The sequence below is a fragment of the Aquarana catesbeiana genome, linkage group LG10 (assembly GCF_042186555.1).
Source record: "Aquarana catesbeiana isolate 2022-GZ linkage group LG10, ASM4218655v1, whole genome shotgun sequence".
In the NCBI taxonomy this organism is placed as follows: domain Eukaryota; kingdom Metazoa; phylum Chordata; class Amphibia; order Anura; family Ranidae; genus Aquarana; species Aquarana catesbeiana.
Window position 1 is genome coordinate 5,480,305 of NC_133333.1, and position 18,334 is coordinate 5,498,638.

At 50.5% G+C, this 18,334-nt stretch overlaps 1 protein-coding gene across 1 annotated transcript; it reads right to left on the reverse strand.

Annotated features, from left to right (window-relative positions):
* Positions 1–6,551: 6,551 nt before the first annotated feature.
* Positions 6,552–16,892, reverse strand: MUL1 (mitochondrial E3 ubiquitin protein ligase 1). The gene is given in 8 exon segments (XM_073601545.1): positions 6,552–7,162; positions 7,165–7,250; positions 7,252–7,379; positions 7,381–7,623; positions 7,626–7,812; positions 14,538–14,658; positions 16,126–16,220; positions 16,787–16,892. Coding segments are annotated over 8 exon segments (1,038 nt in total). The 5' UTR covers positions 16,891–16,892; the 3' UTR covers positions 6,552–7,088.
* Between the last annotated feature and the right edge of the window lie 1,442 nt (positions 16,893–18,334).

Here is an 18,334-nt window from a genome sequence, read left to right on the forward strand (position 1 = left end):
CTGTGTAATCTGTGATGAAATGAGCACTTGTAGTCTCGGTCAGAGCCCTGTGCGACAAGGTGACAACACAGGAGCACAACTGGGTGAGAAGGACAAAGTGTTGTCACCCTATAACAGGAAGTGCCTGAAAAAGGATCATCATGGCAGGATCCCCGGGAATTATTATATTGAAAGCTGCAGATTTATAAAAAACTGTTTTAAAAATACGACATGTATAAGAGTCTATGAAGCTGAGCGAAGCCTCCCTGCTCTCATTGGACATTCGATGCATTGTGGTGATTTTACGGCACTGTATCGGGTGTCTACGCTCGGTGTCGGTGATAATGATCCCGGTAACTAGGTATTTATTTCAGGAGCCAATGACGCAGAGACGCCGAGAGCAAATATTTACCCAACCCAGATGGAGTGCGACAGGCGAGGAGGAACCCGCACAGCCAGCGCTCCACAATGGGGCACTTTGCAGTATCGGGACACAAATACCCGCCCTCACTGGAGTCCGTCCCAGGGCTACAGAACCAGCCAATCCGTGAGCAGCGCTGCTCTACCATGTAAAGGAGCACTCCGCTTGGCACAACGTACCTAAATCCTCCCACCGGCAGCACACCGTACAGAACTGCATGGCACTGCAGCGCAGCACACTGCTGTACAGCGCCATTGCTGAAGTGTTCGTTTTGTACACTTCAAATAAAGTTTGTACAAAGCAAAAAAAAAAAAAGAAAAAAAGAAAGAGCCGTGTGATGCTCTGAATCGCGCACCACACTGCCCCCTACCGCAGCGGGTAATAGACAGCTGCGGGAGTGGTAAAGCGCCCTGGCACCTGTCCGGATAGTTGAGCTGAGCTTTGTTCAGCCATTCACAGGAAGCTTTGTATTTTCTGAATGAATACAAGGCTTCCTCCGATTGGCTGAGGTGAAGAGGCAGGCGGAGGTGAAGAGGCAGGCGGATGCTGTCACGATCCCCCCCTCAGCCAATCAGAGGAAGCCCTGGATTCATTTACAAAAATGCAAGGTTTCCTATGAATGGATGAGCAGCGTTGCGTACTGTATGTAGGTTATGTGCAGTTTATACAGTGCCCCCCAGTGGGCACATCTGCCAGTGAGTGGGGGGGGGCTCATTCACACACGATGCATTTAGTTTTGTGCGCATCTAAAGCAGCATAACGTGAAACACAAAGATGCCGCATTCCTAACAACCCATGAATAGAGTAAGAAGCCTCAGCCTAGGCCCCGCCCCTCCCAGGCCTCGCCCTTTTGATGCGTTTTGCCCCACCCATAGAAGTGAAAACGTGCAGCTAGATTTTTCTGCATCACGACCTGCTGGTATAGCAGGTAATAATGAGGCCCATGATGCATAAGAATCCAGCTGTTGCTCCACAATCTCCCCTCGATGACTAAGCTCCGTGGGTGGGGCGAAATGCGTCAGCCTGCCTGGGAGGAGCCTAGGCTTTGGATGGACACTGCCGGACATCCAGGTTCAGTGTCTCACCGGGAGCACAACCAGCGCCGCTCTAAAGTTATTCAATGGGGTTATATCTAAAACGCAGCACTATAGTAATCAATAAGCCAAAATCTGCAGATTTTAAGCGCGGGCGCGTTTCGTCCTTCGTTGGCATGAAAGGATTTTACGCATTTAAAACGCATCTAAAACACGAGTGCTTTAGGCACGCATTTTATGCAGGAACTTCTAGCCCTGCATTTGGAGAAGAAAATACGCGCAGGTCCCCCTGTGAACAAGCGCTAATATCTAACAATTGATTGGTCCAAGCAAACTATTTTAAAGTGACAGTTGGAGCTCGGCTTTAATGCTGTGCGCATCAACTACTTAAGGACCGCCCACCGCAGTGGTACGTCGGCTGTTTGAAGAGGAGTACTGTTGTTATGGCAGCAGATAGCTTCCATAACCCCGGTATCCTCTTCAACAGCGGGCGGTCCGCTTTCAGATAAAAGTGGTCTCAGCGGCGGATTCACCGCAATTTTGATTTACTCGGCGTAACATTATCTTTCACAGAATAAAAAAAAATGGGGCTAGCTTTACTGTTGTCTTCATTTTTTAATTGAAAAAAAAATGTATCCCCCCCCCCCCCCCCCAAAAATTGCTTTGTAAGACCGCTGCGTAAATATGGTGTGACATAAAGTATTGCAACGACCGCCATTTTATTCTCTAGGGTGTCTGAAAAAAAAATACATATAATGTTTGGGGGTTCTAAGTAATTTTCTAGCAAAAAAAAAAGATTTTAACTTGTAAACACAAAGTCTGAAAAATAGGCCTGTTCCTTAAGTGGTTAATGTGTGATAGTGCACCACAAAAAAGTAAGGCCCCACCAAAAGCGCTTCAACGCTCAGCACAAGGATTTCCATTTTATTAAATGGCACTTATTCACACCCAGTGTAGCGCTGCTTGAAGCTAATTTCTTGAAAAAGTACCTGAGCTTCTTTGGGGGGGGGTCACGCATTTCGGCCCAATAAACTTCAATGGGAACACCTGAAAAAAAGAAAAAAGGATGTAATGTGTTTTTCGCAGTTTTTGTTTGCCTAGTTACTAGCTGTTGGCTAAAACAAAAAAAAAAATGTGTAAAAACGTCTGTACAAGCGTTCTGGGCAACGCCCAAAAAATTACCAAGTTTGAATAAGGCCTAAATGTTTCGAATAATAGCGGGGGGGGGGGAGGCTAAAACTTCTGCTGCCAGGTCCTTGGTTTGGCAAGTTTGCACTTCCTGTCCATAGATCCGAACAGGAAGTAAGAGAAAATCCCGCACAACAGACAGCAATATGCTGTAAATCTGGCAACCCACCCCGCACTCTGGCCAATGCAGACGGAGAAATACGTTCTGGGTGGAATTCTCCTTTAAGCAGACAATGTTGTTGTTTTGGTTCTGGAATATGTTGTCGTGGGCGAGATCTATAAATAGATCTGGTTTCCAAAACAAGGAGTCTGCGGCTTGTATATTTACCCGGACACTTGAAGCTGCGGATGTTTGCCCCGGCGGAGGAAGTCACGCCGATGATGGGGATGACAGATGGGGCTCGGAGGGCGAGCGATAAGCATCATTTTCCCTCGGGAACTCACAGCGAGACCCCCCAGCTTCACTCCGCACCTATTTACTGAGGAGCCGCCGAGATATTTACCGGCCCGACTCCGTCTGTAATCACGGAGAGGGGTCAGTGGTTGGCACTTTACAGCGCCGGGGTCCTGGGTTCTCCTCCCGATTTCTGCATGGAGTTTGTACAACTCTTCTCTCCTACAAACCAACAACACCCAAGTTATACTGATGTGACTGACTCAGTGATCTCTGTACAGCACTACGGTATATGTCAGAGCTATAAATGTATAATAATAATAGTGTGTGACTCTGAGGGAGGGGACATTAGAGTGTAAGCTCCTCTGGTACAGAGACTGATGTGACTGTGGGGGAGGGGACATTAGAGTGTAAGCTCCTCTGTATAGAGACTGATGTGACTGTGGGGGAGGGGACATTAGAGTGTAAGCTCCTCTGTTACAGAGACTGATCTCTGTACAGCACTGCCGGTATATGTAAGAGCTATATAAATGTATTATAATAATAATAGCGTGTGACTGTGGGGGAGGGGACATTAGAGTGTAAGCTCCTCTGTATAGAGACTGATGTGACTGTGGGGGGAGGGACATTAGAGTGTAAGCTCCTCTGGTACAGAGACTGATGTGACTGGGGGGAGGGGACATTAGAGTGCAAGCTCCTCTGGTACAGAGATTGATGCGGCTAGCTCAGTGATTTCTGTACAGCACTGCGGTATATGTCAGAGCTATATATATATATATATATATATATATATATATATATATATTTGACTGTGAGGTGAGGGGACATTAGAGTGTAAGCTCCTCTGTATAGAGGTGTGACTGTGGGGGGAGGAGACATTAGAGTGTAAGCTCCTCTGTACAGAGACTGATGTGACTGTGGGGGGAGGAGACATTAGAGTGTAAGCTCCTCGTACAGAGACTGATGTGACTGTGGGGGAGGGGACATTAGAGTGTAAGCTCCTCTGTATAGAGACTGATGTGACTGTGGGGGAGGGGACATTAGAGTGTAAGCTCCTCTGTAGAGAGACTGATGTGACTGTGGGGGAGGGGACATTAGAGTGTAAGCTCCTCTGGTACAGAGACTGATGTGACTGGCTCAGTGATTTCTGTACAGCACTGCGGTATATGTCAGAGCTATATATATATACAATAATTGACTGTGGGGGGGGGGGGGACACATTAGAGTGTAAGCTCCTCTGGTACAGAGAGAGATCTCTGTTCAGCACTGCGGTATATGTCAGAGTTATATAAATGTATAATAATAATAATATAGCATGCGACTGTGGGGGGGAGGGGACATTAGAGTGTAAGCTCCTCTGGTACAGAGACTGATGTGATTGGCTCAGTGATCTCTGTACAGCGCTGCGGTATATGTCAGAGCTTTATAAATAACATTGTTGCGATATTTTATTTGAAGACAGTAAAAGAGATTTCAAAACCAGAGACAAATCATTGTTTTATTACTTTTTATTTTACACATCAGAAATGGTGGCAGTTCATCATATCAACATCTTGCAGAGCCGCCCCCGAGGAACAGACCTCACAAAGTACAAACTGAAATCATCATTGTTTCTGAACAAAGGGATTTTCGAATTAAAAAAAAAAAAAAAAAAAAAAAAAGAAACATCAAATCCTTTAGTCTCATAACCAGAAACCGAAATGTCGGCTTTAGCCTTCACCTTTCATGTGTTAAGCGCTGATGACTTCACAAGGGGCGGGACTGATCTGATGGTGCTCGTGGGTGTGTCAATGAACAGCTAGCTTGAAACTTCTTGGACAGTACTGGGGGAGGGGGGAAGAAGTAGGAGGCCACACTGATGGTTTTAGAGTTTAAATGCATTCACTGCATCATAAAATCCAACAAGCCAACGCATTTCATATCGAACGTTCCCTTCATCAGGCTGGAATAGAAGGAATGGCGAACTCTGGAGGATGATTTAATTAGGAGGTAGAAAACTTCCCAGGCTTCGGAGCTTTCCTAATCCAATATCCTCCAGATTTCACCAAATACGCCTAAATCCTCTGCCCTGCACCCTCCAGTTATAGATTTACTGGGACTTTCCAAAAACTCTTTTCCAAAAAAAATGTTGAATGCAGCAACATAAATCTCATGATTAATGTGGATTACCCCCCCCCCCATCTGAGAGGCATAGCTTTGGGGGGCCCCAAATGCGAAAGTGGACCTGGGAACCCCCCCTTGCAAAAGTTGACCTGGGACCCCCCTGCCCCCCCCACTACCACTGGGGTGGGCGAGCAATCTGATTCCAGTTTAACATACAAGCCAGCCAACCCATCAGCGCGGATTGTGGCCTGCCTGGGCTGGGTGGGCAGAGCTGTGCTGTACTGGGCTGGGTGGGAGGGCAGGGTGGGGGGGCAGGGCTGTACTGGGGTGGGTGGGAGGAGCAGGGCAAAGAGTGCACGGCTGGGAAAGGGGCTTGTGTAGGTAAAACCAGAAATTTAGAGGGCTCCAGGACGGGCCCCCTGGGTCTGGTGGGTGGGGCAGGGCTGTACTGGGCTGGGTGGGAGGGGCAGGGCTGTTCTGGGCTGGGGGGGGGGGGGTGCTGTACTGGTCAGGGTGGGAGGGGCAGGGCAGAGAGTTCACGGCTGGGAAAGGGGCCTGTGTAGGTAAAACCAGAAATTTAAGAGGGCTCCAGGGACGGGCCCCCTGGGTCTGGTGGGTGGGGCAGGGCTGTACTGGGCTGGGCAGGGGGGGCAGGGCTGTACTGGGCTGGGGGGGGTGGCAGTGCTGTACTGGGCAGGCTGGGAGGGGCAGGGCTGTACTGGGCAGAGTGGGTGGGGCAGGGCTGTACTGGGCAGGGTGGGTGGGGCAGTGCTGTACTGGGCAGGGTGGGTTAGGCAGGGCTGTACTGGGCTGGGTAGGGGGGGAGGCAGGGCTGTACTGGGCTGGGGGGGGGGGGGCAGTGCTGTACTGGGCAGGGTGGGTGAGGCAGGGCTGTACTGGGCTGGGTAGGGGGGGAGGCAGGGCTGTACTGGGCTGGGGGGGGGGGCAGTGCTGTACTGGGCAGGGGTGGGTGAGGCAGGGCTGTACTGGGCTGGGTAGGGGGGGGGCAGGGCTGTACTGGGCAGGGTGGGTGAGGCAGGGCTGTACTGGGCTGGGTAGGGGGGGGGCAGGGCTGTACTGGGCAGGTGGGTGAGGCAGGGCTGTACTGGGCTGGGTAGGGGGGGGGGCAGGGCTGTACTGGGCAGGGTGGGTGAGGCAGGGCTGTACTGGGCTGGGTAGGGGGGGAGGCAGGGCTGTACTGGGCTGGGAGGCGGGGGCACTTTTCCCCAGCAACACAATGTAAAACCTGTGACAGCGAGGCCGCACGGGTACCCCCCAAAGCATGAACGGGGTCACAATTGCTGCCCCTTAAGCTCCGCCCATACCCCTGTAACGCCGTGACGAGAACTGCCATGTGTACCAAGTTCCAAAACAAGTTTCTGTCAAGAGAAGCAGCAGGAAGTGCTGCAAAAAAAAATAAATCTTTGGTAAATGTAGGAAAATAAAACTTTATTTCACATTTTATTCCCTCACAAAAATATTTTTACCCTTTATAAACAGATATGTACAGCCGGGGTGACTCAGGAGCAGAGACATGCCAGGAGATATTCGGGATTAAAATATCAACAAAATAATTGAAGAGATGGACCTATGGCACGGAGCGGAGAGCACCCATGACAACGCGGAGTGCAGTAACCCATAGCAACCAGATGTCGCTTCACTGAGCACATGAAGCCGAGTTCTGATTGGTTGAGGGTGCTGCACTCGGCAGTTGTTGCCTTCTACAAAGACAGAGAGAGATGGAATGACCATCAAGACATCGCCCCGTCCTGATGGCAGATTGGGAAATGCGTCTGGTGTTCTCTGGTTCCATCCCAATGAAGAAAATAATATGAAAATCGGAAGAAAAACATCGCTACAAAAATGCCAACAGAAGAGTCACTTTCAGCCCGGCCTGGCCTTATTCCTGTCTCCTTCGCTTCACCTAAGCTGCCCTGAGAGAGGCGGAGTTTTTCATCCCAACAACCAATCAGCTATTGTATAAAGGAACCACTCTGGCAATGGCGTTCCTGCATACGGGGCACTTTTTGGGCGAGGGCAGAGCCTGTAGCACTCGTAGCAGGAACAGACGTGGCCGCACTCTAAGAATACGGAGGATTTCTGGTTGGTGAGGCAGATGATGCAGGTGTTTGCGGGCCTCCTCCGCTTCGTCATCTCCGAGCCTCGCCCGCGCGTCCTCGAATTCCTGCTGGAGCCTCTTCAGGCGCTGCTTCTCCTTGTACAGCTTGTACTGGCGTCTCAGGATGAAGAAGAGGGTGGACGCAGGTGGCCACCCCGCACAGCAGGCACAGGATCTTCCACACCCGGACCTGGGACTCTTGTCTTTGCACCAATGAGTCAAAGTCCAGCTTGCTGAGATAATACTGCATGCCGGCTTTAGGGGGCTGAAGCTTGATGGTCTTATTGTCCAAGACCAGCTCGCCCACCCCCGTCACCGCCGCCCCGATTCTCAGCATCTCCTCCGTCTCCTGGACCCCTTTCGGCCGCTCGCCGGTCAGGAGGGTGTCCCAGTGCGTTGGGTGAAAGATTGCACTGTGGGGTGAAACTTCTCATAGACGGTCTCCAAGTCTAACTCGGTGGCTTCTAAAGGTTTCATGACTCGGACGGCGAGACCGCCTGCGTCTGCATCCTCCGGGATGAGGTCAAAGGGCACCGTGTTCGTTCTCTGGTGGATGACTTTCTCGTGATCATTCCTGGGGAAAAAAAGGTCAAACCCTTAAATGTTTGTATGTTAAAAGCAAACCCCATCCCTTATTTAAAGTTGACTCTCCCACTCCCCTCTGACTTTAAATACTTCAGCTTTTGGACGTACGTAGCACGCCCAAAGAGTGAAGGGTTTAAGCACAAGCCGATGACTGCAGTAGCAGCCGCCATCAGCTTGTGCCCACTTTTCTGTAGCTGGCACCTGGCTTATTTACAGTTGGCTCTCCCATTCCCCTCTGACTTTAAATACTTCAGCTTTTGGACGTATGTAGCACGCCCAACGGGTGAAGGGTTAAGCACAAGCCGATGACTGCAGTAGCAGCCGCCCATCAGCTTGTGCCCACTTTTCTGTAGCTGGCACCTGGCTTATTTACAGTTGGCTCTCCCATTCCCCTCGGATTTTAACTCCTTCAGCTCTATGGACGTACGTAGCACATCCAAAGAGTGAAGGGTTAAGCACAAGCTGATGACTGCAGTAGTATCTGCTATAAGCTTTTGCCTGCTTTCCAGTAGCTGGCACCTCACTCATTTACAGTTGGCTCCCCCCTCCCCTCTGATTTTAACTACTTTAGCTCTCTGGACGTTTGTAGTACGTCCAAAGAGTATATGGTCAAACACAAGCTGGTGGCTCTCCCATCCCCTCTGATTATAACTACTTCAGCTCTTTGGACGTACACAGTACGTCCAAAGAGTGAAGGGTTAAGCACAAGCCGATGGCGGCAGTAGCAGACGCCCATCAGCTTGTGCCGCTTTCTTGTAGCTGGCTCCCGGTTTATTTAAAGTTGGCTCTCCCACCCCCCTCTGCATTTAACTACTTCAGCTATTAGGATGTACGTAGCACGTCCAAAGAAAGAAGGATTAAGCACAAGCTGATGACTGCAGGAGCAGCCGCCATCAGCTTGTGCCCACTTTCCTGTAGATGGCCCCTGGCTTATTTAAAGTTGGCTCTCCCATCCCCCTCTAACAACTTCAGCTCTCTGGACATATGTAGTACGTCCAAAGAGGGAAGGATTAAGCACAAGCTGATGGCTCTCCCATCCCCCCTCCTCCAAAAGTGGTTAAATCCGGCCTCCCTTCAGTCTTGTACAGTTGTACTGGCTCCTCCTCCTCCTGGACTGAGATGGTTTACTCCGATTTCACTGCACACTGTGAGCTTCTCACAATGTGCATTAGAAGCTGTAGAAAGTCAGATAAGAGCCCCGTCTCTTTTCCTGGTTGGAGGACGTCCAGCATCATCTAGCAATTTTTCTCCCAGCCTGACTGTCCCTGGCCCCGCCCCCTTTCATTTATTGGATTTCAGGTGGGGAACCAGGAAAGGTGAATTATAAGCAGATTAACGGTTTGATAGACAAAACTTTATATGCTCTGGAAATGTGGAAAGGATCAGACCCCCCCTATTCAGGTTCTTTCTGGGCAGACTTAACCTTCTCTATTTGTCCCTGTTGATAAGAAAATTAAAGTTATACAGTTGTCACTGGAACGTGATGCAAGGGGAAATCTTCCAATGGGGACATCTAAGAAAGGCATTTCTGCTCACTTCCTGTTGTGTCTCCAGAACAGGAAGTGAAGGAAAATCCTCCCCCAACAGGACACAGACAGCTGCCCCCCCCCCCCCAAAAAAAACCTTGACAGGGGCTCTAACCCAGTGTTTCTCAACTCCAGTCCTCAAGGCGCACCAACAGGTCATGTTTTCAGGTTTTCCCTCAGATGAAACGGCTGTGGTAATTACTAAGGCAGTGAAACTGATCAAATCACCTGTGCAAAATAGTGGAAATCCTGAAAACATGACCTGTTGGTGCGCCTTGAGGACTGGAGTTGAGAAACACTGCTCTAACCCACCCGTGTTCTATACAAAACTGAAAAAGAAAGCTTTAGATACACTCTATATGTCTGACCTGAGCTGTAACCACCCCGCAGTCTTTCCAGAGAGCGTCCAGCCTCCATGACGGCAGATGGTTCGCACTGAGTCCCCTGGTGACGCCGGTAGCTGGTCAGGTGATCGGCGGTTTCGGGTCACCTGAGTTCGCAGAGAAGGTTTTGCGTTGTCAGAGAAGAGGACCTCCGCCGCCGTCGTCATTCATCACCAGCACAGGTGACACCTTCCATAAATCTCAGTGATTTATGTGTTTACTGACTTCCTCCTCATCCCCGGCAACCCGTCCCACCGGCAGCCTGCCAGCCGCCACCCTCAGGGCTTATTTACAGAAGGAACGTTCAGGAAAGAGAACCAATCACAGAGCAACGGGCTTCACAACCTTCCCCCGACCTCCTCTCCCATATTCCTTCCACAATGATGAAAATCACTTTTCACAGATCTGTCTAAAAAAAATGGAGACTATAGACCAAGGTCAACTTTATTTTACATTTTTTAACTGGCTTTAGAGTAGAACTCCGGGATTCAAAGTGCCCCGAATAATTCTTACCATTATTATTACATATCATTTTCTAAACTTACATAATTTTAGTGTAAATGAGTCTCCTGGCCTGTCAGTCAAGGTATAATGTCATGGTGGGTGAGGCAAACCAGGAGACTCCGGGCCTTTCAGTCAAGGTATGATGTCATGGTAGGTGGGACAAACCAGGAGTCTCCTGGCCTGTCAAGGTATGATGTCATGGTGGGCGGGACAAACCAGAAGTCTCCTGGCCTGTCAGTCAAGGTATGATGTCATGGTAGGCGGGACAAACCAGGAGTCTCCTGGCCTGTCAGCCAAGGATGATGTCATGGTAGGCGGGACAAACCAGGTGTCTCCTGGCCTGTCAAGGTCTGATATCATGGTGGGCGTCACAAACCAGGAGTCTCCTGGCCTGTCAGTCAAGGTATAATGTCATGGTGGACGGGACAAACCAGGAGTCTCCTGGCCTGTCAGCCAAGGTATGATTTTTATGGTGGGCGGGACAAACCAGGAGTCTCCTGGCCTGTCAGTCAAGGTATAATGTCATGGTGGATGGGACAAACCAGGAGTCTCCTGGCCTGTCAGTCAAGGTATGATGTCATGGTGGGACGGGACAAACCAGGAGTCTCCTGGCCTGTCAGCCAAGGTATGATGTCATGGTAGGCGGGACAAAGCAGGAGTCTCCTGGCCTGTCAAGGTATGATTTTATGGTGTGCGGGACAAACCAGGAGACTCCTGGCCTGTCAGCCAAGGTATGATGTCATGGTAGACGGGACAAACCAGGAGTCTCCTGGCCTGTCAAGGTCTGATATCATGGTGGGCGGGACAAATCAGGAGTCTCCTGGCCTGTCAGTCAAGGTATAAATGTCATGGTGGGCGGGACAAACCAGGAGTCTCCTGGCCTGTCAGTCAAGGTATGATGTCATGGTAGGCGGGACAAACCAGGTGTCTCCTGGCCTGTCAAGGTCTGATATCATGGTGGGCGTCACAAACCAGGAGTCTCCTGGCCTGTCAGTCAAGGTATAATGTCATGGTGGACGGGACAAACCAGGAGTCTCCTGGCCTGTCAGCCAAGGTATGATTTTATGGTGGGCGGGACAAACCAGGAGTCTCCTGGCCTGTCAGTCAAGGTATAATGTCATGGTGGACGGGATAAACCAGGAGTCTCCTGGCCTGTCAGTCAAGGTATGATGTCATGGTGGACGGGACAAACCAGGAGTCTCCTGGCCTGTCAGCCAAGGTATGATGTCATGGTAGACGGACTAACCAGGAGTCTCCTGGCCTGTCAAGGTATGATTTTTATGGTGTGCGGGACAAACCAGGAGACTCCTGGCCTGTCAGCCAAGGTATGATGTCATGGTAGACGGGGACTAACCAGGAGTCTCCTGGCCTGTCAAGGTCTGATATCATGGTGGGCGGGACAAATCAGGAGTCTCCTGGCCTGTCAGTCAAGGTATAATGTCATGGTGGGCGGGACAAACCAGGAGTCTCCTGGCCTGTCAGTCAAGGTATGATGTCATGGTGGGCGGGACAAACCAGGAGTCTCCTGGCCTGTCAGTCAAGGTATGATGTCATAGTGGGCGGGACAAACCAGGAGTCTCCTGGCCTGTCAGTCAAGGTATAATGTCATGGTGGACAGGACAAACCAGGAGACCCCGGGCCTGTCAGTCAAGGTATAATGTCATGGTGGGCGAGGCAAACCAGGTGACTCCGGGCCTGTCAGGCATTTCTGCTCACTTCCTGTTGTGTCTCCACAACAGGAAGTGAAGGAAAATCCTCCCCCAACAGGACACAGACAGCCCCCCCCCCCCCCCCCAAAAAAAACCTTGACAGGGGTTCTAACCCACCCGTGTTCTATACAAAACTGAAAAAGAAAGCTTTAGATACATTCTATATGTTTCAGTCTGACCTGAGCTGTAACCACCCCGCAATCTTTCCAGAGAGCGTCCAGCTCCATGACGGCAGATGGTTCACACTGAGTCCCTGGTGACGCCGGTAGCTGGTCAGGTGATCGGCAGCTTTGGGTCACCTGAGTGCGCAGAGAATGTTTGCGTTGTCAGAGAAGAGGACCTCCGCTGCCGGCGTCATTCATCACCAGCACAGGTGACACCTTCCGTAAATCTCAGTGATTTATGTGTTTACTGACTTCCTCCTCATCCCCGGCAACCCATCCCACCGGCAGCCTGCCAGCCGCCACCCTCAGGGCTTATTTACAGAAGGAACGCTCAGGAAGAGAACCAATCACAGAGCAACGGGCTTCACAACCTTCCCCCAACCTCCTCTCCCATATTCCTTCCACAATGATAAAAAACACTTTTCAGAGATCTGTCTAAAAAATGGAGACTAAAGACCAAGGTCAACTTTATTTTACATTTTTTTTAACTGGCTTTAGAGTAGAACTCCGGGATTCAAAGTGCCCCGAATAATTCTTACCATTATTAATACATATCATTTTCTAAACTTACATCATTTTAGTGCAAATGATTGTACAAATGTAAGTGACGTTATTATTCTTTAAGGTAAGATGCAGCTATGCCCGGGCATGGTGGGGAGGGATCGGTGAATCGCCAACGTCGCTTCCTTTTACTGTTTGGCAATGCTAGATCGTACTATAATTCCCATCATGGGGATTGCTGCACTTAATGGGAGTGTATGTGGGCAGTCAGGTATTGATTTAATGGTGGGTGGGACAAACCAGGAGTCTCCTGGCCTGTCAGTCAAGGTATGATGTCATGTGGGGCTAGGCAAACCAGGAGTCTCCGGACTGGTCAGTCAAGGTATGATGTCATGGTGGGCGGGGGGAGAAACCAGGAGTCTCCTGGCCTGTCAGTCAAAGTATGATGTCATGGTGGGTGGATCAAACCAGGAGTCTCCTGGCCTGTCAGTCAAGGTATTATGTCATGGTGGGTGGATCAGATCAGGAGTCTCCTGGCCTGTCAGTCAAGGTATGATGTCATGGTGGGTGGATCAAACCAGGAGTCTCCTGGCCTGTCAGTCAAGGTATGATGTCATGGTGGGTGGATCAAACCCAGGAGTCTCCTGGCCTGTCAGTCAAGGTATTCATGGTGGGGCGGACAAACCAGGAATCTCCTGGCCTGTCAGTCAAGGTATTATGTCATGGGGGGTGGGACAAACCAGAAGTCTCCTGGCCTGTCAGTCAAGGTATGATGTCATGGTGGGCGGACAAACCAGAAGTCTCCTGGCCTGTCAATCAAGGTATGATGTCATGGTGGGCGGGACAAACCAGGAGTCTCCTGGCCTGTCAGTCAAGGTATGATGTCATGGTGGGTGGGACAAACCAGGAGTCTCCTGGCCTGTCAGTCAAGTATGATGTCATGGTGGGGGGGACAAACCAGGAGTCTCCTGGCCTGTCAGTCAAGGTATGATGTCATGGTGGGCGGGACAAACCAAGAGTCTCCTGGCCTGTCAGTCAAATTAGGCCGTAAAGGTGGATGGGACAGACTGGGAGTCTGCAACGCCTGGGCCCTTCCACGCGTACATCCATGCGAAGAGCAATGTTTGCATGCCTGGGATGCACAGGGAACACAGACAGTGCAAGTTCAGAACACGCACCCACGCGGATGTCAAACTGGATGTCCGTGCAACCGCTGCATCCCAATTCGTATGCATGGGACTGCCTGCATGCAGATGCATGGAACACCTGTACATCCCACGTGGGCAAACACGCCTCTTCGCACAGATGTAAGTACGCCCGTGTGAACGAAGCCTTAACTGATGTCTTCTATCGCTTTCACCAAGTGTGTAAAAATCATTATATTACAAAAACACAGAGAGAACACTGGGGTCCCAGAGCATTATGGGAAAAGCACAGCATTAGCTGTCCGCTATCAGAGTCCCTCTCTTATCTAATACACAGTACGAAATCATCCGAACACAGCAGACAGGGAGGGATGGAAGAAGAAGGAGTCACAGCTCTGATTCATCTTTATGTAAACTACAGCTTGAGCTACTGAGCTCGGCATGTATATATAAAGTCAGAGGTAACTAAAAAATGAAAAGAAGTCGAGAGCTCCACCAAATGCGGCTTGCAGTGGGAGATGCTCGGAGAATTCTCAAGGTGAGAATCGCTGCCATGTGGGGGGGGGGGGGGATGTCCTGCAGATGTCCTAAAAATTTAGGGAGGAGGCGGAGCTCAGGCACAGAGTCCTTATACTATAAAGCCATGCAGAATGGTGGGGGGGGTCACTGCAGCCACGTACAAAACGCTGTGCTGCATCGTTCTGACACAATACGGCAGTTTAGCGGTTTGGCTGGAGAGGACTCGTTAAGCAGCACCCCGGGGAGTTAGCTATGGGACTCACCACAGGTGCGTCGTTCGGTTCCACACCATCTTGTGCTCCTTCAGCGACAGTCTGTGGATGACACCTTTACAGTTGTCCATGAACTGACTGCTGAGGGAATCCTTCGCGGCTCGCACCACGCCTGAAAAAAAAAAAAACGCATCTAAGCCTGAAGAGAAGAAGCACGGAGCTTGCAGCACTATATAAAAAAGAGGACCTGTCATGAAAACCAGCAAAGATGGTTGTATAGCCCAACCCCAAATCAATTTAATTAAAAAATGTTATATTTATTAATACTGGAAATGAGGGCGAGTACTCGGCTCGAGATTCGAGCAATGCATCAATGCACCCAAGTTGAACCCCCCCTCCCCCCGTACCTCCAGCGGCCTGCTGTCAGCAACTGTGACTCCTGTGCCTTCAATGACTGTGTAACCACTGTGCACTGCAGCAGCCTCCGTCTCCTGTGACCCCCCCTGATTTCCCTGCATCTCCAATGACCCCTGCGTTCTGGTGTTCTAGTGCCCCCCCCTCTCCCCTCCGTGTTCCTGTGTCACCCAAAGACCCCAGAGCATCCTGTGTCATCCTAAGACTCCAGTGCGCTCTTGGCGCCTCCTCCATCTACAGGCAGCCACAGTTACGCTCCCGTATTTCTTTGCTTGTCTCTCAGTGGATACGGACCTCGGTCGGTGACACCCCGGGTACATGAGGTTAGCTTTCTTTGCATTAAGGTGAAAAACCTCCTGTGATGCAGCAGCCCCTCCCCCCCCCCCCCCCCCCCCCCCCCGAGCCCCCCTTTTACTTACCTGAACCCGGCCTTTCCAGCGAGAGGGACGAGCACACCCGCTCCAGCCGGTGCCTCGGGTTCTGATTGGATAGAGTGATAGTAGCGCAGCCATTGGCTCCTGCTGCTGTCAATCAAATCCAATGACGTGGGAGCTGGGGGGAGGGTGCCGAGTCCTGCCGTCTGTGTCAATGGACGCAGCAGCAGGTCACGGGAGCGCGCCCCTCCACTCGAGAAGATGAGGCGGATCAGGGGCCACTCTCTGCAAAACCCAACTGCACAGAAGTAAGTATGACTTGTTTGTGTTTTTTTTTTTAAAAAACGAACCTTTACATATCCTTTAAGAGCACCGTTTAAAGAGTAACTCCACTTTTGTGGGGCCCCTGTGTATAGGTCTGAGGGGCCCCTGTGTATAGGTCTGAGGGGCCCCTGTGTAGGGGGTGCGAGGGGACCCTGTGTATGGGTGCGAGGGGCCCCTGTGTATGGGTGCGAGGGGCCCCTGTGTATGGGTGCGAGGGGCCCCTGTGTATGGGGTGCGAGGGGCCCCTGTGTATGGGTGCGAGGGGCCCCTGTGTATGGGTGCGAGGGGCCCCTGTGTATGGGTGCGAGGGGCCCCTGTGTATGGGTGCGAGGGGCCCCTGTGTATGGGTGCGAGGGGCCCCTGTGTATGGGTGCGAGGGGCCCCTGTGTATGGGTGCGAGGGGCCCCTGTGTATGGGTGCGAGGGGCCCCTGTGTATGGGTGCGAGGGGCCCCTGTGTATGGGTGCGAGGGGCCCTGTGTATGGGTGTGAGGGGCCTCTGTGTATAGGTGTGAGGGGTCCGGCGTACCTTCAATGACGGCATACGGGACGCACTTCCCAGGCAAGTCCATGAGGATGTTCTGCAGGTCATGGTCCAGGGAGATCTTCTTGGCTCCCTTTAAGAAAAAGAAAAAAAAAATATTTGCTCATCAGAACTTTTCATATTTGGCATCCTGATAGCCACGCCCCCCCCACCATTATCTGCCTGCAATGCAAAGAGAAGCACAAAGACCCACTGATGACATCACTGTGAACAAAATAAGGCCCCTCCCATCCACCATGATCCGCCTCTGCATTGCAAAAAGAAGCACAAAGTCCCAGTAGTGACATCACTGTGTATAAAATAAGGCCCCTCCCATCCGCCATGATCTTCCTGCAATGCAAAGAAAAGCACAAAGACCCGGTGATGACATCACTGTGTATAGAATAAGGCCCCTCCCATCAGTCTTGATCTGCCTGCATTGCAAAAAGAAGCACAAAGACCCGGTGATGACATCACTGTGTATAGAATAAGGCCCCTCCCATCAGTCATGATCTGCCTGCATTGCAAAAAGAAGTACAAAGACCCGGTGATGACATCACTGTGAATAAAATAAGGTATGTAATGAAAATATAAAGGTTTTATGTAAATATTTCAGCACAAAAAGGAAAAAAGAAAGGCGGCTGGCAAAGATTCCCAACCTTCAGTGTCCTGCGCAGTGCGGTACTTGTGGCGGTACACCGTGTAGAAGATGGCGGTAATGGCAGAACTGGAGGCCAGAAGAATGATCTGCCCCAGGCTGGGCCGTTCCATGTCTGCGGAGAAAAGGCAAAGAGGGGTCAGTGACAACCTTCTACACAATCACATCGATAAATTCATTGAAGGATCATTCACATGTTTTTTTTTTTTGCTAGAAAAATGACTTAGAATCCCCAAAAAATGATCTAATTTCTGAAAAGAGCCTGTGATACTTCTGTACATGGGAGGAGCCTGTGATACTTCTGTACATGGGAGGAGCCTGTGATACTTCTGTACATGGGAGGAGCCTGTGATACTTCTGTACATGGGAGGAGCCTGTGATACTTCTGTACATGGGAGGAGCCTGTGATACTTATGTACATGGGAGGAGCCTGTGATACTTATGTACATGGGAGGAGCCTGTGATACTTATGTACATGGGAAGGAGCCTGTGATACTTATGTACATGGGAGGAGCCTGTGATATTATGTACATGGGAGGAGCCTGTGATACTTATGTACATGGGAGGAGCCTGTGATACTTATGTACATGGGAGGAGCCTGTGATACTTATGTACATGGGAGGAGCCTGTGATACTTATGTACATGGGAGGAGCCTGTGATACTTATGTACATGGGAGGAGCCTGTGATACTTATGTACATGGGAGGAGCCTGTGATACTTATGTACATGGGAGGAGCCTGTGATACTTATGTACATGGGAGGAGCCTGTGATACTTATGTACATGGGAGGAGCCTGTGATACTTATGTACATGGGAGGAGCCTGTGATACTTATGTACATGGGAGGAGCCTGTGATACTTATGTACATGGGAGGAGCCTGTGATACTTTATGTACATGGGAGGAGCCTGTGATACTTATGTACATGGGAGGAGCCTGTGATATTTATGTACATGGGAGGAGCCTGTGATACTTATGTACATGGGAGGAGCCTGTGATACTTATGTACATGGGAGGAGCCTGTGATACTTATGTACATGGGAGGAGCCTGTGATATTTATGTACATGGGAGGAGCCTGTGATATTATGTACATGGGAGGAGCCTGTGATACTTATGTACATTGGGAGGAGCCTGTGATACTTATGTACATGGGAGGAGCCTGTGATACTTATGTACATGGGAGGAGCCTGTGATACTTATGTACATGGGAGGAGCCTGTGATACTTATGTACATGGGAGGAGCCTGTGATACTTATGTACATGGAGGAGCCTGTGATACTTATGTACATGGGAGGAGCCTGTGATACTTATGTACATGGGAGGAGCCTGTGATACTTATGTACATGGGAGGAGCCTGTGATACTTATGTACATGGGAGGAGCCTGTGATACTTATGTACATGGGAGGAGCCTGTGATACTTATGTACATGGGAGGAGCCTGTGATACTTATGTACATGGGAGGAGCTGTGATACTTATGTACATGGGAGGAGCCTGTGATACTTATGTACATGGGAGGAGCCTGTGATACTTATGTACATGGGGAGGAGGCCCTGTG